Source organism: Electrona antarctica (genome assembly GCF_951216825.1).
Source record: "Electrona antarctica genome assembly, chromosome: 11".
NCBI lineage: Eukaryota > Metazoa > Chordata > Actinopteri > Myctophiformes > Myctophidae > Electrona > Electrona antarctica.
The window spans coordinates 42,029,327-42,049,816 of NC_136792.1; the positions used below are offsets into that span (position 1 = coordinate 42,029,327).

Here is a 20,490-nt window from a genome sequence, read left to right on the forward strand (position 1 = left end):
CCACGCTGCTGCGTACAGTAGAACAGTTGTATTACAGTGTAGTGCAGGTTTTCCTGTACTGATTTGGTATCTACAGTAAGTGATCACAATAGAAGGTTTACAGTTAATCTCATACTATAGATCTGTCTGTATAATTCAAAACCACATTCAAAAACCTTTGCAATAATCTACAAACAATGATTTGCATTACATTTGACATCACAAGCATGCTGTTTGCAGACTGTTGCATTCTATAATATCTTGAAGAGTAGACGAGACATGGTATGTAGACATTCCACTCAAAGATGATTTAAACCACAAAGCCTCCTGAAAATTGGGGTAGGTTAGGGCTTTGGAAGCACGTGATTGCCCAATAACCTCACATGCTCTCATATATAAATATAGAGACAGATGAAAGTAAGCTCACTGTGATGTTCATATAAACGATGGAGATGGTATTGTCTTGGATAACTGTTTTAGGCACACTGTTGCTTGTGGATATCATGTGGACTTTACCTGTTGGTGAGAAACAGGGCACGAAGCCAGAGGACGTGCAGATGGCTGAGGTCTGTTTGAAAACCTGTTGCAGACTAAATATAATCTATTGTATATGGCAAGACATTAGATTAGATGTTACAATTAGATGACATAATATGTCATTTAATATTAATTAGATTTTTTGCAGCAAGAGCAGTCAGGTTAATTGTTTCAGTTAAAAGCCTCCCATGTGTTGACCAACAAGGGTTGGTCAACAGGTTTTAAAAAGGATTTCTGACTTTCGTGGGGATTTATAAATGATTGTACATGATTTCACAAGGGCAAGAGGTATAGCTATGGAATAGTACAGTACAATAGAGTACTACATAGTGTATTTTTCCCCAAATAAAGATTATTATTAAAGGAATATTTCAAGTCAAGACAATTGGTTACATTTTAGCTAAATAAACAAAGAAGATAAACAAATGCCTTTAGATATATATAGTCATATTGTGTAATTTATGATATTGGTCACACTAGGCAAACATTTTGTTGAATTGATTTGAATTTAGTGCCCATATAATAACTCCTTGATGAATGTGAAACCTGGAAAGAAGCCAAATTATATTCAAAATAGTGTCAAATAGAGTGGATTGATTTCTTGTAAATACCATTCCAATGTGGCATCATTATGTGGGAAATGACTTGACAATCACATGAGCTAAACTGAGTTGTGAAATGCAAATGACACAAGAGAGATGTTTAAGTTTATTTTCAAATAAACTTTTATGTCAGAAGTGAACTGAATCATGAGAAAGCTGAGCAATGGGGGAAAAAAGAGTCCTTCGCTATAACAAAAGGAGTTATAGGAGACAACTATACGCTCAGAGCACTGTCTCTCATTTTATTGATGCCTTTTGTTTATGTCTACTATATTGTTTGGTTATTTGTTCCTTAATTTAATCGTGTTACTTCTATCCCATCTGTAAAGCACTTTGTGACTTTGTTTGGAATAGTGCTTTATACATTTACAATATTATTGTATTGTTTTTACTTTTGTCTTCCATATATTTAAACTTGCTTCGATAACAGGACTACCTCAGAAGATTCTACAGGCTGAACCCCCAGCACAGGTCTAGTAGAAGTGCCAGGTCCACATTTGACATGGAGGCGAAGATAAGGCAAATGCAAGGCTTTTTTGGCATAAAAGAGACAGGTCGGCTAGACCCCAAGACCCTGGCCGTGATGAGGCAGCCAAGGTGTGGCGTTCCAGATGTGGAGAACTTCGTCTTATACCCTCATAAGCCCAAGTGGAAAAATAACACCATTACTTACAGGTGAGATGATTTGCTTCTAGTTATAACATAGTTATTTCCAGAATTATAAATATATATATTTTTCAGTAAATATTATAATAATAAACGTCCACCAAAAGATATTTTTTCCATATGGTTGATATCTAAATTTGTCAATTTCATATATATTTTGTACACTCTGAATCTGTATTAGCCTATTTGTTATACTACAATACGTAGATTGGTGCTGCTGACATTATTCCCAGATGATTTACAATACATTTGTGTGGACACCGCTATTCATGGCATGTAGGATTGCAGTATACACTCCAGACATGACGAAAGGGGATGTGGAAAACTCCTTTCGCTCTGCCCTGAAGATCTGGAGCGACGTCACAAGTCTGAAGTTCATCAAAATCAACGCTGGCAAAGCTGACATTGTCCTCTCGTTTGCACGAAAAAGTATGCAGGTCACTTTACAAAATGTTAACTTTTTTGGGTTCTTCTCAGTGGGATGTACATTAGCTTAGTTATGTTTTATGATGACATCGTAGACGATAAATGCTGGGTGATGTACAGTATACAATGCATACAGTGCACAAAAATACTGTTGACATTTCCAGAGGACCATGGCATAATCTCAGTTTATTTTTTGTCAGCTCATGGAGATTTCTTCCCCTTCGATGGGCCCAAGGGTGTGCTGGCTCATGCCTTTGAGCCCGGAGAGGGCTTGGGAGGAGACGTGCACTTTGACGACGATGAAAAATGGACGATGGGACCACCAAAGCATGGTCTGCAACAACCAAAGCATGCACTCGTGTTCAGTCCAAAAAAGTGGCCTATACTGAGTGAAAAATCTAAGCCAAAACTAAAACAGTTTATAATCCTAATAAATGCTTCATCATCTGCAAGTATGACAGTGAGTCAGTGACATACAACAAGAGCAATGTCAGCCAAATAACTGCAGGCAGCAGGCACTCACAGAATTGTCCTTCTGGTACTTTTGGGTTTGCCCAATAAAAGTAACTTCTGTGAGTGCTGGCAGTTCTTTTGCTAATATTGAACTATTTCCAACCGTTCCGTCCTCGGCAAACAGTGGACCACTTGCATTGTTTCTACTTTCATACAACAGGAGTAACCAATGGAATAATCAGCCAATATTAAAGGTGCACTAGCACACTTTTGGTGTGCATTTCGATAAATTGTTACCATTGTTAATGGTTATCATAGACAGACAATTCAAAAGAAGAAATCGAAAAGAAAGTTCCCATTTCTTTTTCTCAGTGTTCCTACAATTCCCACGATGCATCCCCCCCCCCTCCCTCCCCCCCAATAGCTTGACAGTTAATTGTGCTTGTTGTTTCAGGTTACAACCTCTTTACTGTTGCAGGCCATGAGTTGGGGCACTCACTGGGCTTATCTCACTCCAAAGACCCTTCTGCTCTCATGTATCCAAATTACAAGTATTACAGTAGTGCACAATACAAGCTGCCTAGAGATGATGTGCTTGGGATCCAGGCTCTGTACGGTGAGTGAATTGAATTATTATAACTAGAAAGGTGCAATTTGGGGAACTATAGAGGGTATGCGTGTGACACCATCATCATACCCAGAGGTTATGCAGGAACGCAAGTGTCAAAAAACTACTTTCTGGCCTTGACAGCCCATACATCCAAAAAGAAAAGTCCTATCTGATTGCATTAAACAACGTTAAACTCGCTTTGCCACTCACTGTGCCACACGATTTGCCACTGACTTTATGCATGCACATATAAATAATATTGTTGGAGGTCATGCAACATGCCGTTAAAATTAGGTGTTGATCAGATCTTGCATTCATGATATACTAGTATGGCTGAGTCCCGTTCATGACGACCTTTACTGCATGCCGCTCAGATGCCGCTCCCCTTCTCTCTCTCCCTCTTTCCTGTCCATCTTCACTTGATACTATCAATAAAGGCAGAAAAGCCAAAAAACTAATCTTTAAAACAACACAAACACTAACCACACTAAAAAAAGTCACCCAAGTACTGCAGTGTTAGTTGCCCCTAGGTGAAACCACACTAATTAAGTGTTCGGGTGGCATAGAGATAAAACGCCACCACACCACTGCAGAGGTACATTTTCTAGCAGCCAGCGGTGCCTCCGGTTTGGCCCGGGATCTCCAACAAACACAAATCGCAATGTTCGCGGGTGGTAACCTGCAGGGCATTACGTCCTTGTTGCCGCACTCGCGAGTCATCGCGAGTCATCGCGACTCCTACTAGCTGGTCTGGGACTCTGGGTGCCTGTTAAGCAGGGAGAGGAACTGGGGAAGATAGCGTGAACCTCCGTTCGTGTTACACTCTCCCAGTAAAACTCCCAATAATAAATAAGCAACGGGTGACCTCTTGAGTATTGGAGGAGATAGAATGTCTACACACAGCCCAGACCAACAGAAGGGGTCGAACAGGTGTCAATTTTGTAATAATAATAATAACAATACATTTTGTACATATTGTATATTCCATAGTTTGTTTGTTTTTTCAGGCAAGCCCATTTCAAAAGTGGAAATACGAACTATACCCAAAAAGTGTGACCCCATCTTTTCTGTCAATGCAGTGGCAGTAATTGGGAAGGAGATAGTTTTCTTTAAAGACAGGTATGGTTTTTAAAAGTGTTTCTAAACAGTACCCAGATGTGTTCTAAACAGTACCCAGATGTGTTCTAAACAGTACCTACCCAGATGTGTTCTAAACAGTACCCAGATGTGTTCTAAACAGTACCCAGATGTGTTCTAAACATGTGCCCACCATCTCTTATTGCTGCCTGGCTCAGTAATGTTTGCCTACTTTTCTTCAAAATATGTTCATATGTAGATATTGGACATATGTCAAACTCAAGGCCCGGGGGCCAAATCAGGCCCGTGGATGAATTATCTTTGGCCCGCGGGATGATATTTAATTAGTATTAGAACTGGCCCTCTGGTATATTGCACGGACCACCATAATACTACAAGTCCGACAATTCACTGCAAGTGCATTGGCACATATCACATACTATGAAATCAGTGCTTGGTGAGGATCATAGAAACTGAGCTTAATAATACTGCATTTTCAGTTTTAAATGCATTTACTTTTTTGCTGTTTGCCGGTGCCCGTGTGTTGAAACACAGTCCGGCCCTCGACCTCGGCCGATTTCTTTATTTTGGCCCACTGTGTATTTGAGTTTGACATCCCTAAGTTGATTAATAATTGGGGAAAGCATGTCAAATTTGGTGGAGAATATTAGTGCCCTCAATTAGATTTTTACTCCAGTTTCAGGTCTATGTTAGGGTTCATTTGATTTGATTTGATTTGATAATCTTTATTTTGAACGTTCAGGTAAAAATTTAAATAAAAAAGGTTAGGATGAACCCATTTTGGGTGGGAACCCCTTTTGGTGTTTTAAACATGTTATAATTTAGCTATTGAAAAATAGCAGATCTACAAGCTCATAGCGCGCCACCGAGTGGCGCGCTATGAGCTTGTAGGTCTGCTATTTTTGAAATATTGTGAAAATATTTATTTCAGAAAACTGGAGGATTTAGACAAAAAATAAATACATTTCGATGTCAGGCCTAAATGGGTTAAGGGCCACCCACACATGGAACATTAATTTACTGTACGTTAATGCAATATTCCTCAAGTGTGTATGTGTGTGTCACCCCGTGCAGGTACATGTGGATGAGAACCACTTGGACAACCTACTGGAACCGTCTGAGAGAGGGCCAAAGCAGCACATATTTACCGGGCGTCAACTCTCACGTGGATGCCGCCTATGACATCCCTGCCAAAGGAGTGGCATACGTGTTCACTGGTATGGCTAATGTGCAGTCTGCAAAGCATCACTTAGGCTTTAGCATGACAAGGCTGGATTTCCAGCAGCGAGAACACAATGTTGCACACAAATTACAGCCTTGCACAACTTTAAGTGTTGCGCTTCATGCAGCAGCCTCATTGAGCTTGGCAGGCCTTGTGGTATGTTACTGTTTTTTTTTTTTTTTTCATAGTGTCCCAAAATGCGGTGACACGGCAGTGTTTTTCCAGGTCCTAAATACTGGGTGGTTCAACAGCTTAAGATGAAAAGCCATGCTGGCTCCATCTACGAATACGGATTCTCCACTAGAGTCAAGCAGGTCGACGCGGCCGTTCATATCAGTGAATATGGGAAGACATACTTCTTTGTAGGATATGTTTATTACAGGTAAAAGATAACCTACACTACAGCATGACAGCTTCATTTTATCGTGTCACCATAACATGATAGTCCGGCAGCCGACAGGCTTCTTTTGTTTAAAGTGGGAAATGTGGTATAGTCTTTTTTATTGGCCTAAAATATTGTCTATATACATGTTAATAATCATGAATCCACATACTGACCGGCTGTTAGTATTGGGCAATCTTTTTTATAGGGGTTTTTTGTGACCCTACCATTAACATCCTATGGCTGGCGAAAATGTCAATTTTTTCTTTTGCTTTAAGTAGCATGTGACATGTCAAACTAGGGTTTTTTCATGATTCTGAATCCATTCCAGGCATTAGTTTTGCACAAAATACACTCCTTGGGCTAAAAGCAGCCATAGCCACTTTCCCAAATGTGCCCAAAATGTGCTGACCTCATCACATTTGTCATGAAGTCTATGGCCGTTTTTAGCCCAAGGAGTGTATTTTGTGCTAAACTGTCACAGTGCGTGTCAGGTGAGGACCCAGAAGCAGAACACAGCAGGCAGTATCAAGTCCAGTATTTATTAACAACTCACAGGTATACAGGCAGGAACACAACGTAACAATAACTTATAATCTAGTAAAGAAACACTGAACACATGGAGACTTAAATAGACACAGACTAACTACACACAGGTGAAACATAAGAACTACAAACACCACATGATTGGCTGAGAACTTAACATGACACAGCTGGACTCAAGTAAGCAATCAGGGTAGGGACAAGACAGGTAGTAACAAATAGAGTAGAAAGGAAACACTAGGAACATAACTACACAATAAAAGTACACAGTTCATGACATAATGGAATGGATTCAGAATCATGAAAACCCCCTAGTTTGACATGTCACATGCTACTTAAAGCAAAAGGAAAGTTTGACATTTTTGCCTGCCATATGTTAATGTTGTTAATGGTAGGGTCACAAGAAACCCCTATAAAAAACAATGCCCAATACTTTCAGCCGGTCAGCAAGTGGATTCATGAATGTATGTATATAGACAATATTTTAGGCCAATAAAAAAGGCTACAGGTATATACCAAATTTCCCACCCGTCCACCTCGGCTGCCGGACTATGAACACTCTTTCATGCATTATTAATATCATATAGGTATAGGCACTTTCCTAATCCTATATACTGTAGCTTAGCAGTTAAAGTCTTCCACCTAGTGAGGGTTAGATTTTCAGAAATGAATGAAATTAACAAACCCTTCCCCTAGTTGTAAAAATGTATTAATTATAATGTGATTGTATGATAATGTTCCATTGACCAGGTATGATGAACACAGTAGTAGGATGGACACAGGCTTTCCCAGACTCATCCACCAAGACTGGCCTGGCATCAAGGGGAAGGTTGATGCTGCATTTGAGCTACGAGGTAGGAAAATTAAAAAGACAGTGGATATTCAGCCGTCATGGCATAGGTAAAATGATAGAACACACTGCCCAGATACTTTAACAAAAAACCCTATCAAGCCTGACCATAGTACTACCACCAGTAAGACGCACTGAGGGCGAGAAGGGACCGAGGTCGCGTGCACGCATCCGCCTGGGTGACGGCAGACTGCTGGGCGAGTGCTGGCGCTTTGGCATGGGGGGTCAGATCAACATATGGAATGAATTCTGTACTGGCCACATATGGACCGTGTCTTGAGTGTACAGGCTTTGATGAGGTCAGATCAACATATGGAATGTCAGAACAGGTCAGCTCCATATATGGAGATCTAAGGGTGGCAAGGGTGGCAGCGGGGGCAGTGTCTTGAGTGTACAGGGTTTGATGAGGTCTGGCCATATATGGAGCGTGTCTCGAGTGTACAGGGTTTGATGAGGTCAGATCAACATATGGAATGTCAGAACAGGTCAGCTCCATATATGGAGATCTAAGTGTGGCAGCAGGGGCAGTGTCTTGAGTGTACAGGGTTTGATGAGGTCTGGCCATATATGGAGCGTGTCTCGAGTGTACAGGGTTTGATGAGGTCAGATCAACATATGGAATGTCAGAACAGGTCAGCTCCATATATGGAGATCTAAGGGTGGCAGCGGGGGCAGTGTCTTGAGTGTACAGGGTTTGATGAGGTCTGGCCATATATGGACCGTGTCTCGAGTGTACAGGCTTTGATGAGGTCAGATCAACATATGGAATGTCAGAACAGGTCAGCTCCATATATGGAGATCTAAGTGTGGCAGCAGGGGCAGTGTCTTGAGTGTACAGGGTTTGATGAGGGCCCAGGTAGGGCCGGGCCAGGCCTGTTGAGAACTGTAGTTTTCGCTGGCTGCCGGGCGCGGCTGCACTAATAACTTTGGGGCGGCCCGTCTTATCAGTCAAAAGGGAGACATCGAAGAGGAAGGACAGGTGGGAAGGATCAACATAAATTATGGAATGTCAGAACAATTCAGCTCCATATATGGATATCTAAGGGTTTGAGGTTTGAGGTCAGATGTATGGCCGACTCCATATATGCAGATCTAGTATGATCCAGTCTTCTCCATGTATGGCTATCCAGGGTTTGATGAGGTCAGTGTCGTGATCTTCTTATACGGCCATATACAGAGTGTGTCACGAGGTGTGACGGACTGCTGGCCATATATGGTAGCGTGACGGATCGACGGAGTGACAGATTTTACAGGTTTTCATAGTAATCTGCGACCTACAGTCGCAATAACCTAAAACTAACTCAATAGTGCCAAACAACTCTATTGGGTCTTTTAAATCCCTTTTTAAAACACACCAAGCCACACTACCATACCTAACTTACTAATAATCAGACCTGCATCAACAGTGTCTTCATAATGTATTATAATAGTATTTTTTTTTTAAATCTTCAATATTACAGTATTATTATCAGTTTTCTTGTTGCAACCCTAGAATACATGAACTGTCTACTGTATACTGTACTGTCTACATGAACAATAATACTCTCTACAATACAATACTTCACAATAATCAAGTCACATTAAAATAAAACAATCTGTTGACAGGGAACATCTACCTCTTCAGTGGGACAAAATCATACCAATATGACTTCAAACGAAAGCGGGTGGAAAATACCTTTACATCAAATGTCTGGCTGGGCTGTTGATGCATCCACTGAATGGGACAAGAACATCTATTGATTTATCACCTATTAGGCCTACTTATTGCATCTTTGTTGTGTTCTCTCAAAAAGAAAACAACTTTGGACCAGGGAAGTTCAAAGAAGATTGACTGCTGCATTGCACAATATTACTTATTGACTGAATTATTACACCCATTTTTGAAACAAGAGTGTACCTGTTCCTTCCATTGTTGGTCAGCACATTAAGTAATAGTAATGATTTGTACAGCATTTTTATCCAAAGATCTGTGTACTGAAAGTGCAGTAAAAATAAATAAAATGATGAACTCAATGTCTCTGTGAAAGGACGTTCACAATTAAAAGATGGTGTGTGTGTGTGTGTGTGTGTGTGTGTGTGTGTGTGTGTGTGTGTGCGTGTGTGTGTTTATAAGATACATTTCAATAAAATGTAATTTCCTATTAATATTGTTGATTATTTTGTTCACTATGGTACACGGTTAATTACGCTATCTTCTGTTAATCTAAAGATGATTTGTAGTTCATATATATATATATATATTCATATATATCTCCGGAATCAATCATTACTCAACAAACACAGCAAGGTGGTGTGGGTTTGAGTAGAAGCAGGTGTGCACATGCAGATATTGCATAAAAGTGAGTGCAGGTGACATAAGCGGCTTTTACAAGACATTGCACATAATAATTCAAAATTCAAAATAGAATAATAATAATAAATTATAAAAAAAATATATGACAGAATAACTCACCAATTAAAGTGCTATAGTGTTCCCTCCATCTTAATACAACACATCTGATGTATCACAGTGGCCTGCACTTATGTCTCTTTACAATGAGGGCCTGTCCCACCACTGGAATGTACCAGAGGATGCTGCCATCCCAAATATGTACAACACACACTGTAACACACCTTTGGTGGGGGCGGGCTATGTAAGGATGATGGACACAACAACGAAGGGGAGATTGATATAAATAAAGAGAGATCCGTAGTCAACATCACGACAGGTCCTTCGACCAGAATGGACTCCCGCATGGTGTTGGTGTTGCTGGCCTGTTTGACTCTATGCTCAACGTCTCCAACTGTTGCACCTGAAACAGATGCCCTGCCGGAGGATGACGAAACACTTGCTGAGGTAATGAAGAATATATTGTGTATTTTACTCTGTTGTTTTTGAGGTGCGCTATAGCCCCTCCAACATCTGGCTTTCGGGAATTACATCATACGGCCGCCAACTTCTTTCATGTTTGTTCATGTTTAGAGTAGGCCTACTAAACGTGACGTCATGTGGCAGCCACGTTTATGGACCTTTAAAAGACAACTTTAGTTTTTTTTAACCAAGGCTCATGTTTTAGGTTGTTATTAGAGAAAGTAAAAGATGAGTGTTCATTTTTTTTAATTTGCTTTGCGTTTTAGGGATTTTAGCTGTTTTTGACAGGGGGCGGGGCATTCGAGCATGGGGCTAAATATGTTGTTGTTTTTTTACAAACTTTTATAGCGATTTCTTTTTTTTATTATTTACTATAGTCCTACTAGACCCCAATAAATTATATCTGGCCACAAAAGATCACAGGATCTACTGAATGTGAAGAGGCCTACTAGGGGGAAGCCACAGTTTCATATGTCAGTTTGACACATTCAGTAAAGAATATTGTAAAGAAATAAATATTTAGCCCCATGCTCGAATGCCCCCGCCCCCCTGTCAAAAACAGCTAAAATCCCTAAAAGGAAAGAAAGCAGCAAATGAAAAAAATAATTACACTCACCTTTTACTTTCTCTAATAACAACCTAAAACATGAACCTTGGTTGAAAAAACAAACTAAAGTTGTCCTTTAATGTTTGTATAGAGCACGATGTTTGTTTAAAGGAGTGAGATGCGCCTCCCTTCACACAAGTGTGATTTTTCTATATGGTGAAATATAGAAACACTCAAACCACAAGGCCACTGAGATGTATGACTATAGGTGGAGACAGGTAAAGGATGGACCTCTAAACCTTCTGAGAATTACAAAATACATTGCACAACTTAATACAAGGAATATTCAGTGAATACATGGTTTGTAGTAACATTTCACGAAATACTTCATGTATATTAACCCATTTTGGGCGGGAGCCCCTTTTGGTGTTAGCATTATGTTATGCTTTAGCTATTGAAAAATAGCAGACCTACAAGCTCATAGCGCGCCACTCGAACGACTGACACAGAAACATAGCTTTTTCAGAAAACTGTCAGGATGTAGAAGACATTTTTAGAATCTGATCTCAGGTCAAAATGGGTTAATGCTTATAAATGTTTTACATAATCCTCTTCTCTTCCTCTTTTTTTATTAGAACTACCTGTCTCATTTCTATGCTGGTAATTCTGCAATGCGCAGAATTGCCAGGCCTTCATTCAATGACAGTTTAAAGTCAATGCAGAGCTTCTTTGGACTAGAGGTAATAATGAATAATTGAAATACCGGTGTGAAAGTGAAAGTATGAGGCAATGTTATGTCAGATTCCATCAAAAAGTTGTCTTTCAAAACAATGTTGGCGTGACAATTGAAATAATGTTGCATGATATTTAAAAACATAAATAAGTGCTTTGTACTGGAACCTGAAATGATTGACACAATGTGGGATGTGTTGTCAGTGCAATAACCCTAGCCTGGTTAACCACTCCCCCTTGAAAACATTCTGAAGAAATGCAATGTGATTTCAAGGAGGAGTGTTAACCAGGATGCAATAACCCAGCAATGCCAATCTTCTGCCTGTATCATTAAACACAATAATGCCACTGACAATATGAGTCTCATTCCAGCAAGTATTTGGCACTGGTTTCAAATGGATGGAAAGACATCTCATGGTGTACAGCAGGGGTTCACAACGTTTTTGGCCGGGGATCCCCAGAAATGCTTTGGCAATGTCTCGGGACCCCCGCCCCGCCCCCTCCCGACCTCCAATATAAATTGACTGCTACAATAACCTTAATAATAGAGACAATACACCATAAATAAATACTGAAACCAGATATAATCATTAGGGAAGGTGTATGCATGTACTATGTGTACTATATGTAAACTCTTCATTTCCACTTTCCAGCCATTCAGGTTTTTTTTAAAATATAATTTGGCGACCCCCCAAAATGATTTGGCGACCCCCCGAGGGGTCGCGACCCACTGGTTGAGAACCCCTGGTGTACAGTACCGACACCATGATCAGATGCAAATGCTATGTGTGCTGTTTTCTAAACGTATCTGCCACTAATGACCACCACCAGGTAACTGGCACCTTGGATAATGAAACTGTGAAGGTGATGAAGGAACCCAGATGTGGAGTTCCCGACATCGGCCGATATGCACACTTCCGTGGGAGACCCAAATGGAAGGAGAGCATCATTACCTACAGGTGCTGAACAATGAAAATGAATTGATTGAAATTAAAACAACATACATGCATGTTATTCTTTTACATTTAACTTGTGCTTAGAGTGATTTGTTCAACATGAGGATAAGTTTCTTAAATTCGCCAACAATACATGGCCAATTACAGTCAACATTAAATTAAATTAAACAATATTAATATATGAAACAGCTTTGTCCATAGAGTAGCCTATATGCAATATAAAAGTGCTGGGTGAAATATAAAAGACAAGCAATCTTTCATAGACAAAATTATGGGCAAATACAGACACGTTTTAGAAAATGAGCCAAAAAAAGCTGTCCTTGAAAACCAGCATTTCAAAGTAGGCCTATGCCAGAAGATAGTGTGTGATAGCGAGGTGCATGCAGTGCTGTCCTGGCTGTCATTTCATTTGCTAAACTGTCATCATGAGCAGGATCACAAACTACAATCGTCTTCTGAGCCAGAGTCAGGTGGATGCCACCATTGCTAAAGCATTCCAGCTCTACAGTGATGTGATCCCACTTGATTTCAAACAAATCTGCAGTGGTACTGCAGATATGATGATACTCTTCGGAAGTGGAGGTGAATATGAGAAACGATTTGAGATAATAAAAAAAAAACAAGCATTCAGAAGAAGAAAAAGTATAGGAAAAAATAACTGTTGTTAGCTAAACTAGTATTTATTGTACAGTAACAATGCCATTTATTTGATTGCTAGCTATAGCAATCATATACATGCATGTATTACTGTCTGGAGTCCCATAATGCATCATGGAGTCCCTTTGTGATGCATTATGGGAATTATACGATTATTGTTGGGATTATTATTTCTTCTTTTCCTGACATAAAACAGAACATGGGGACTTTGACCCTTTTGATGGGCGAAATGGAGTACTGGCCCATGCCACTTCTCCTGGATGGGGAGAAGGAGGGGACACACACTTCGATAATGATGAAAATTGGACGTTAACCCAGAGAGGTAATACTTTATGGTTCTGAAAGCAAAGCATGAGTTTGGACACAAAATAAGAAAAATAAAAAAAGAATAAAAAAAATGTGGCTTTCGCCTTTATTTTATTAGTTTTTTTATAGAGGGACAGAGACAGTAGGCTGGCAGGAAATGGGGAGAGAGATGGGGGGGGGGGGTGACATGCAGTAAAGGCTGGGATTGGGAGTCGAGCTCGCGGCACACTGCCAGACTGGATTGCCAGCCAAGGTGCCTGGACCACTGAGCCACAGCCCAGGCCAAGAATCCTTAAATTTTGATTAAATATTTTAATCGGAGGTACAGTTATACTGTATACAATAATGTTAAACGTTACTTGAAGCTGCTTAACCTAACCCATTATAATCTGAGATTATAATATGCACTGTTATTATGGTTATCAGGTATAAATCTGCTGTTAGTGGCGGCTCATGAGTTTGGCCATGCTCTGGGCCTGGATCACTCCAGGGAAAGAGGAGCTCTGATGTATCCCACCTACAAATACGTCCAAACGTACGGATACAAGCTGCCAAACGATGACAGACGTGGGGTACAAGCTCTTTATGGTAATCATCAAAGCTTTTAGATCCTGTATGATGATTCATTCAGAGAGGAAATTCTATATCATCCAAGTCTGTGGATTTTGAATGTGTTACGTAGCCTACTGGACAATGTTGTTGGAGGTAGCTGGCATCAGGCATACACTGTAGCAAGGATGCACACGACATGCTGGTGAGGTAATAAATGTCAGTATAGAAGCGTTACACAATCATCATCATCATACCCGGAGGTTATGTGGAAACGACTACTGAGTGGCAAAAAACTACTTTCTGCCCTGACAACCCATACATTCAAACATCCATTTGATCGCTTTAAACGACATTAAACTCACTTTGCCACTTGATTTGCCACTCGATTTTGATCTCCATTTGATCTGCACAGTTAGTTCCGTCTTATTACAGACCTCGTGATACCTTGTGTAACATAATTAGAAACAGCACCATACAGCACAATCAGTATTGATTGACATTTTTTGCTTGCCTGCCTGACTGACTATAATTTGCATTAAAGGTGTCCGTACACAGCTAGTTCCACAACCAACTCCACCTGACATCGGGCCCAACCCTCAAAATGACAAGTGCAGCAAGGACCTGGCGTTTGATGCTGCTACCTCTCGCAGAGGAGACCTGCTGTTCTTCAAAAATGGGTACTGTATGCTTGACTATGGATATATGCATGTTTTTCTTTCAATTGATTAAATGCAAAGTATAACTCCACAGCCAGCCCAACCACAGACTTCAGTTTCAGATGCTGCAACATTGACACAATTGGCTTAAGAGCCACAGAGCCACTAGCTCCTCCCCTCGGAGAATCAGGTTTAATAATGACCAATGAAAAAAGAGGCAGTGAATTTAAACTTACACAGGCACATACTATGAATATCAACACTGCACACACAAAGTTTACAGTTAATAAAAAAGTAGGTGTTGTTGCACCTCCACTGCTGCCCATGGTGGACTATGCATGGCAGGGGCGTCCTCTTCCCTGAGCCAGGCCTAAACCTGACCGCATACCATTCATGGATGTTCCGCCCCTTATCCAGAACATTTCCTGGTGGGGCAGTGAACAGGGACATCATTACACCCCCTGCAGCGCAACTTATTTTGAAAGTCTTGTCTCGTCATCTCATGCAGTGGCTTGCTTTTTCTGTTTCCTCTGAGAGTTCTTTAGTGGCTTTGTGTGAGGCATACACACATACTGCACAGTACACAGCACAGTACACACATACACTGTTTAGTACGGTATGTGTATAACATTTTTCTTTCTGACTATTGCTGATATTCTTTATTATTTGTTATCGTTTATTACCCACTGCTACAATGTTGAGGAACCAACACCAAATAATTGTACTCTTATGCCGCAAGACATACAGTACAGTAGAGCGACAATTGCATGGAAACTAAGTACTGAATATTGAGAACAAAGTTTTGTGAAATGATTAATTAACCTAATTCCAACATAGAATGTATATACATTATTTACAGCCTGGGTTAGGGCACAGCTGTGCTAGCTTTAGCCGCATCATTCCCTGAAGAAGACCTCCTGGTCGAAACGTTGGATTCTTGTCAATAAACATACAGCATCGTGGCTACGAGTGTGCAGCCTTTTTCTTATTTTTCCTTGTTTACTGCCTTAGGCCAGCATCTCACCAACACTGGTGTGCGCCCTTTCCTGTTTTGTCTAGCTTTAGCCGCATCGCCAGAGCAACGGAGCCCACACTAGAACACAACTAACTTATTTTCAAGGGAATCAATCATACTGTATTTTGAACATGCCCATTCAGCGCAATTCAGCACTGTGGAAATCCACCCGCCGCTGCTGGCATGAATTCAGTTTAAGAGGGAAAGCTGCATAGCAGTCCTGCAGATAAAATCAATTCAATTCAAATCAATCACTATATTTGTCATGCTGAGTGATGTTTTTTCTTGAATGTATGCTATTTTGACGGATTAAAACCCACTTAATTTCCTCTTCCTCAATAGTTACTACTGGACGAAGAGTACTTTGTTCCAAGGAATCCGATTCACCAAAGTGAGCACACAGTGGCCTCAGATTAACTATGTCGACGCTGCCTACGAAGTCCCAAATGAGGATGTGGTATATCTTTTTGAAGGTACTATCACAAACACGAGGCCCGATCTCCACTCTACACACCTTAAATCACTGCGGATGAGTTCGCCTAGGTTTGAATTAAAGACCAAAGATACTGGTTTGGACATGAAAACCTTGGTAGCCTAATAGCTAGCTTTGGACAAGGATTAAGGACTGCGTGAGTTAATTCCTTAGCATACTGTAGATGGTGTGGCGACATGACGGCATGCAATCTCTTGTCGTCTGTTCAAAAAACGCTTAATTGATCGGAGTCCACAAGGACTTCTGCACGTGTTATATCCTTCCGATGAAACTCCTTACTGTTAGGTTAAAAGAAACAGACTGGCGTCACGTGTATCAGAGCCGAGGAGACATGTGCTTGCCTGCACTCTTCCTAAGACCAACGGCAGTTAGTAGTGACAATGGGACAGTAGCTTCTTACAACAATAAACATAACCCCTAAACCTAAACCTATGGTATAAGTGGGGAACATCGAAGCCGGGGAATATAGGACCTGGGGAAGTAGGGATGACCCCGTGACAACATTTACTTTACTTGCCCTTGCTTTTTCTACAGGTCGCAATTACTGGGGCATTAGGGCATATGCAAACACAAAACTGCCTGGATATCCAAAACCTCTCACCAACCTCGGCCTCCCATCAAATGTGAACAAGGTGGATGCAGCTGTCTTTGTACCAACCACTAGGAAAACACTATTTTTTGTGAATAGTCAGTATTGGAGGTGAGAGTTAATGTGCACACTTATTGTCATTCTTATAATCACATTTATCTTTTATTCTTCACTTCACAAAGACACACGAAACAAATTGTCTTTGCAGCCTCCGCCCATTTTAAATGTAATCTATGGAGATAATTGATGTGTAGGCCTACTATATATATGTTCCAGTTATGATGAGCTCACAGGCAAAATGGACAATGGATACCCAAGATACATCACTTATGACTTCCCTGGCATCAGTTCTAAAGTGGATGCTGCTTTTCTGAATCGTGGTAAGAAATCCGAAAATAATTTACACTACCAATACAAAATGTGCAAGTACTGGTTGGCAATAAGGTCACCTTTTAGGCAAGGGTAATGGAAACCCAATGAGGGAGTAGCTCATGAACGGAATGCTTCCTTCCATAGATTACCTATACTTCTGTGACGGCGCAAGGCAGACTGAATACAACCTTGCAAACAAGAGAGTGAATCGTGTTCTTCTCAACTACTATTGGCTCAACTGTTTTTAAGAAGTGGAAGACATGGCGTGGCATTCTTTCTGTGAAATCTGTCAGAAAATAACACAAACAATATATGTATAATAATATTGTAGCATCCCAGTTGGTTAGATGGGGAAGTGGGAGTTCCCAGTATAGAAGTGCATGTTGGATTGGATTGAATATGAATTATTTATAGGGATTGCATTATGCCAATTTATGTTTATTTATCCATTCATGAGATTTGTGTCTTGGTTCACCATGATGGTTAAGGGTAAAGGTGGGAATCACCCCTCTCCCTGTGAAGTACTGCCATTTGAGTTGATTTTGTGTGGGTATATGTCTGTGAGCTGTTATGCCAATAAAAGGTTATTCCTAAAAGCTGTTGTTAATCATGTCTACTTCTTTAAGAGAACACTATTATATTCTAGGGGAAACATTCGCCAATATAGCAGATCTAGGCTACATTTTATACAGTAAAGTAAAGTACAGTACAGTAAACTCCAGTCTGGTTCTCATAGGCTTAAAGTGTTATAGTTCTATGATTCATACCGGTATGAATATTGTTTGTGTTATTCAGTGTGTGTGCTGGACCATCACTGGGATGACTTTAAAGCAGTTGTGGAATGTACTTTTGAGGTACTTTTACTTTACTTGAATATTTCTACTTTTGATACTTTATACTTCTACTCATCTCTCGCAATTATTGCACTTTTCACTCCACTGCAGTTATTTAACAGCTTTATTTACCAGTTACTTTGCTTAGATTATTAATACAAAACTAACATTAACCAATTGAGCCTTATTTTAATCGTGAGGCGATGCATTGTGAGCTTGTATATCTGCTATTTTCAGAGTACTGAGTACTTTTGCTTTGCTACTATAAGTATATTCTGATGCCAATAGTTCATACTTTTACTCAAGTACAATTTTGAATCCAGGACTTTTACTTGTAACAGAGTATTACAACTAATGTAAAACATCTGAGTACTTAATCTACAACTGCTTTAAAGGAAACCGTGATAAAACGCTTACTGCAACCGCCGGGCGTGTCTGTTGACGTATTCAACGAATGGGATAACAGCATTTATTTATGCCTGATCAATTACTTATTGCGTCTTTAGAACAGAACTTTGGAACAGGGAAGCTCTAAGAAGATAGACAACAGATGCATTGTGCAATAGCTCAATTATTACACCCATAGTTGAAACAAGTGTGCTCCTGTTCCCTCTGTTGCAAATAGTGTACAGTACATCCCTGATGTACCCTCGAGGTGCAACAATGCTGTTATCTCTTGTTCAAGCATGTATTGAGTTTTGAATGATCATGTACACTTTGTACAGTATATCAAGACCTGCAGGTCAGAAAGTGGATTTATGGTTCTTTGTGAGATTGGCAAGATACAGAACCTCCTTATGAAATTGTTTCTTATTTAGATTGTTTATGGTGGGTTTTGCTGTGTGTTGTAATCATTTACTCCTGAATTCTTCAGTACATTCATACCAGGTCTGCTGACTAAATGTTTCAAGAAAGTTATATCATTATAAAAATCATTATTTGTATAATGTAATGTAGTATTGTATCCACAAAATGTGAATACATAGCCTAAAGTGCCTTATAAAAGAAAAGCAAATCCTAATAAATATTATCATTGAGGCTTTTGGTGATACAGTTAATGCAGCTATGATTATTCTACAGAATGCATGTGATTTTGTAGGCTATGTTTCTTGCTGCATGCGGTGCAAGACAAGGCAATCAGAGAATCTGCACACAGCTTAATGGTCCCAAAAGGATGTACTGTGCAAACTGCACAGCACAACATTCCAACCTGTAGTATCTGGACATTATACTACTAATATACAATATTACACATATTTAGGTATAGCAGACTGGATCACCGGCAGAGAGCCATGAAGGAAACACACACACACACACACACACACACACACACACACACACACACACACACACACACACACACACACACACACACACACACACACACACACACACACACACACACACACACACACACACACACACACACACACACACACACACACACACACACACACACACACACACACACACACACACACACACCTTCTTTACCTCCACATATGGACATGCAGTTAGCCCCGTTTACAGACATGCGCGCACGTACACGCGCGCATATGCACAGTACAGTTTACCATGTAAGGACAGATGGCCTGACAGATGGACTAGATGGCCTGACACACCATATGCCAGCCAGATTGACCTTTTCTAATAAACCATGTTTAGTGAAGAGAGGTTACGACCTGAGTCTCCCTGTTTCTGATTCTGCAATATCAAGATCCTACAAACCAAACAATTTGGTCTCAGATTAACTTTTTAAAGATGGAGTGCCTAAAACATGATCATCAGGTATTATTATTATATAAGAAGGATATCAAAAAAAAGTGTACAGTATTTGTTAAGATGTGGTTTTTATGTGGACACGGCCACCAGTTCATTATGCCTGGTTTGCCTGGTGGGTGTTGATCTACCTGAACTGAAGCCACACCCACATCATTGCACATAACAACCACACCAAGGAAGTACTGTCACCTCATAGTCATAGACTCATGAAAAACTAGGGAAAAAAATGCAAAAATCACGGCACCCCATTTTTAAAGTGACCCCATGGCACCTTATCCAAGGCTAGTTCAGAAGTGGGCTACACAGCCAGGGGCCGTCATGTCATAGAGTGACCAGAGCAGTAATCTCTCAAGAATCTGTCAGTTACCACTGGCCTAAACATGTAGTGTTGTTGTTAGTAGGAATTTGTTGTCAGTAATAGACACAGACGCACTCGGGAGTAAGTGGACTAATTGAATGGGCAGGAGCCAAACTGAATGCCTGTTTCAATACAAAAATCACACTCATGTGAAGTGAGCAGTGCAGGCTGTGTGCTGCAGTGGTCAATGGGTCTGTGTGCGTGTTAGGCTGCTCTACAAGATCTGCTCTACAAGATCTACAAGCGCACTTGCACTGCATTGCGAACTTGTGGATCAGATATTTTCACTACTTTCTAAAAAAAAATATTCAGGCAATTTCTTACATTTTTACTAATATATATATTTTAAAATAAGAAAATGGGATTTGCACTCGAGGTGTGACCGATAAAAAATTGTCCGTGATCCACAAATGGGTCCCAACC

General features: G+C 40.3%; 1 protein-coding gene across 1 annotated transcript; it reads left to right on the forward strand.

Annotated features, from left to right (window-relative positions):
- The first annotated feature begins 412 nt into the window (after positions 1-412).
- On the forward strand, positions 413-17,684 carry LOC306932167 (uncharacterized protein). Its single transcript, XM_079513867.1, has 21 exons — positions 413-545; positions 1,549-1,793; positions 2,065-2,213; positions 2,411-2,542; positions 3,118-3,279; positions 4,281-4,392; positions 5,446-5,588; positions 5,819-5,975; positions 7,269-7,372; positions 8,974-9,032; positions 10,007-10,204; positions 11,402-11,506; positions 12,330-12,457; positions 12,888-13,036; positions 13,308-13,433; positions 13,844-14,005; positions 14,511-14,646; positions 15,983-16,113; positions 16,668-16,833; positions 16,999-17,102; positions 17,239-17,684. Exons 1-21 carry the CDS (start codon positions 426-428, stop codon positions 17,340-17,342), a joined length of 2,892 nt encoding a protein of 963 aa, XP_079369993.1. The 5' UTR covers positions 413-425; the 3' UTR covers positions 17,343-17,684.
- The last annotated feature ends 2,806 nt before the right edge of the window (positions 17,685-20,490 follow it).

What these genes read in the sequence shown, in the direction of transcription:
- LOC306932167 (XM_079513867.1), top strand. Translation starts at nt 426, where the DNA reads ATGGAGATGGTATTGTCTTGGATAACTGTTTTAGGCACACTGTTGCTT. An exon ending in GATGGGACCACCAAAGCATG is followed by an intron (nt 2,543 to 3,117) that starts GTCTGCAACAAC and finishes TTGTTGTTTCAG; the next exon opens with GTTACAACCTCTTTACTGTT. An exon ending in ATAGTTTTCTTTAAAGACAG is followed by an intron (nt 4,393 to 5,445) that starts GTATGGTTTTTA and finishes CACCCCGTGCAG; the next exon opens with GTACATGTGGATGAGAACCA.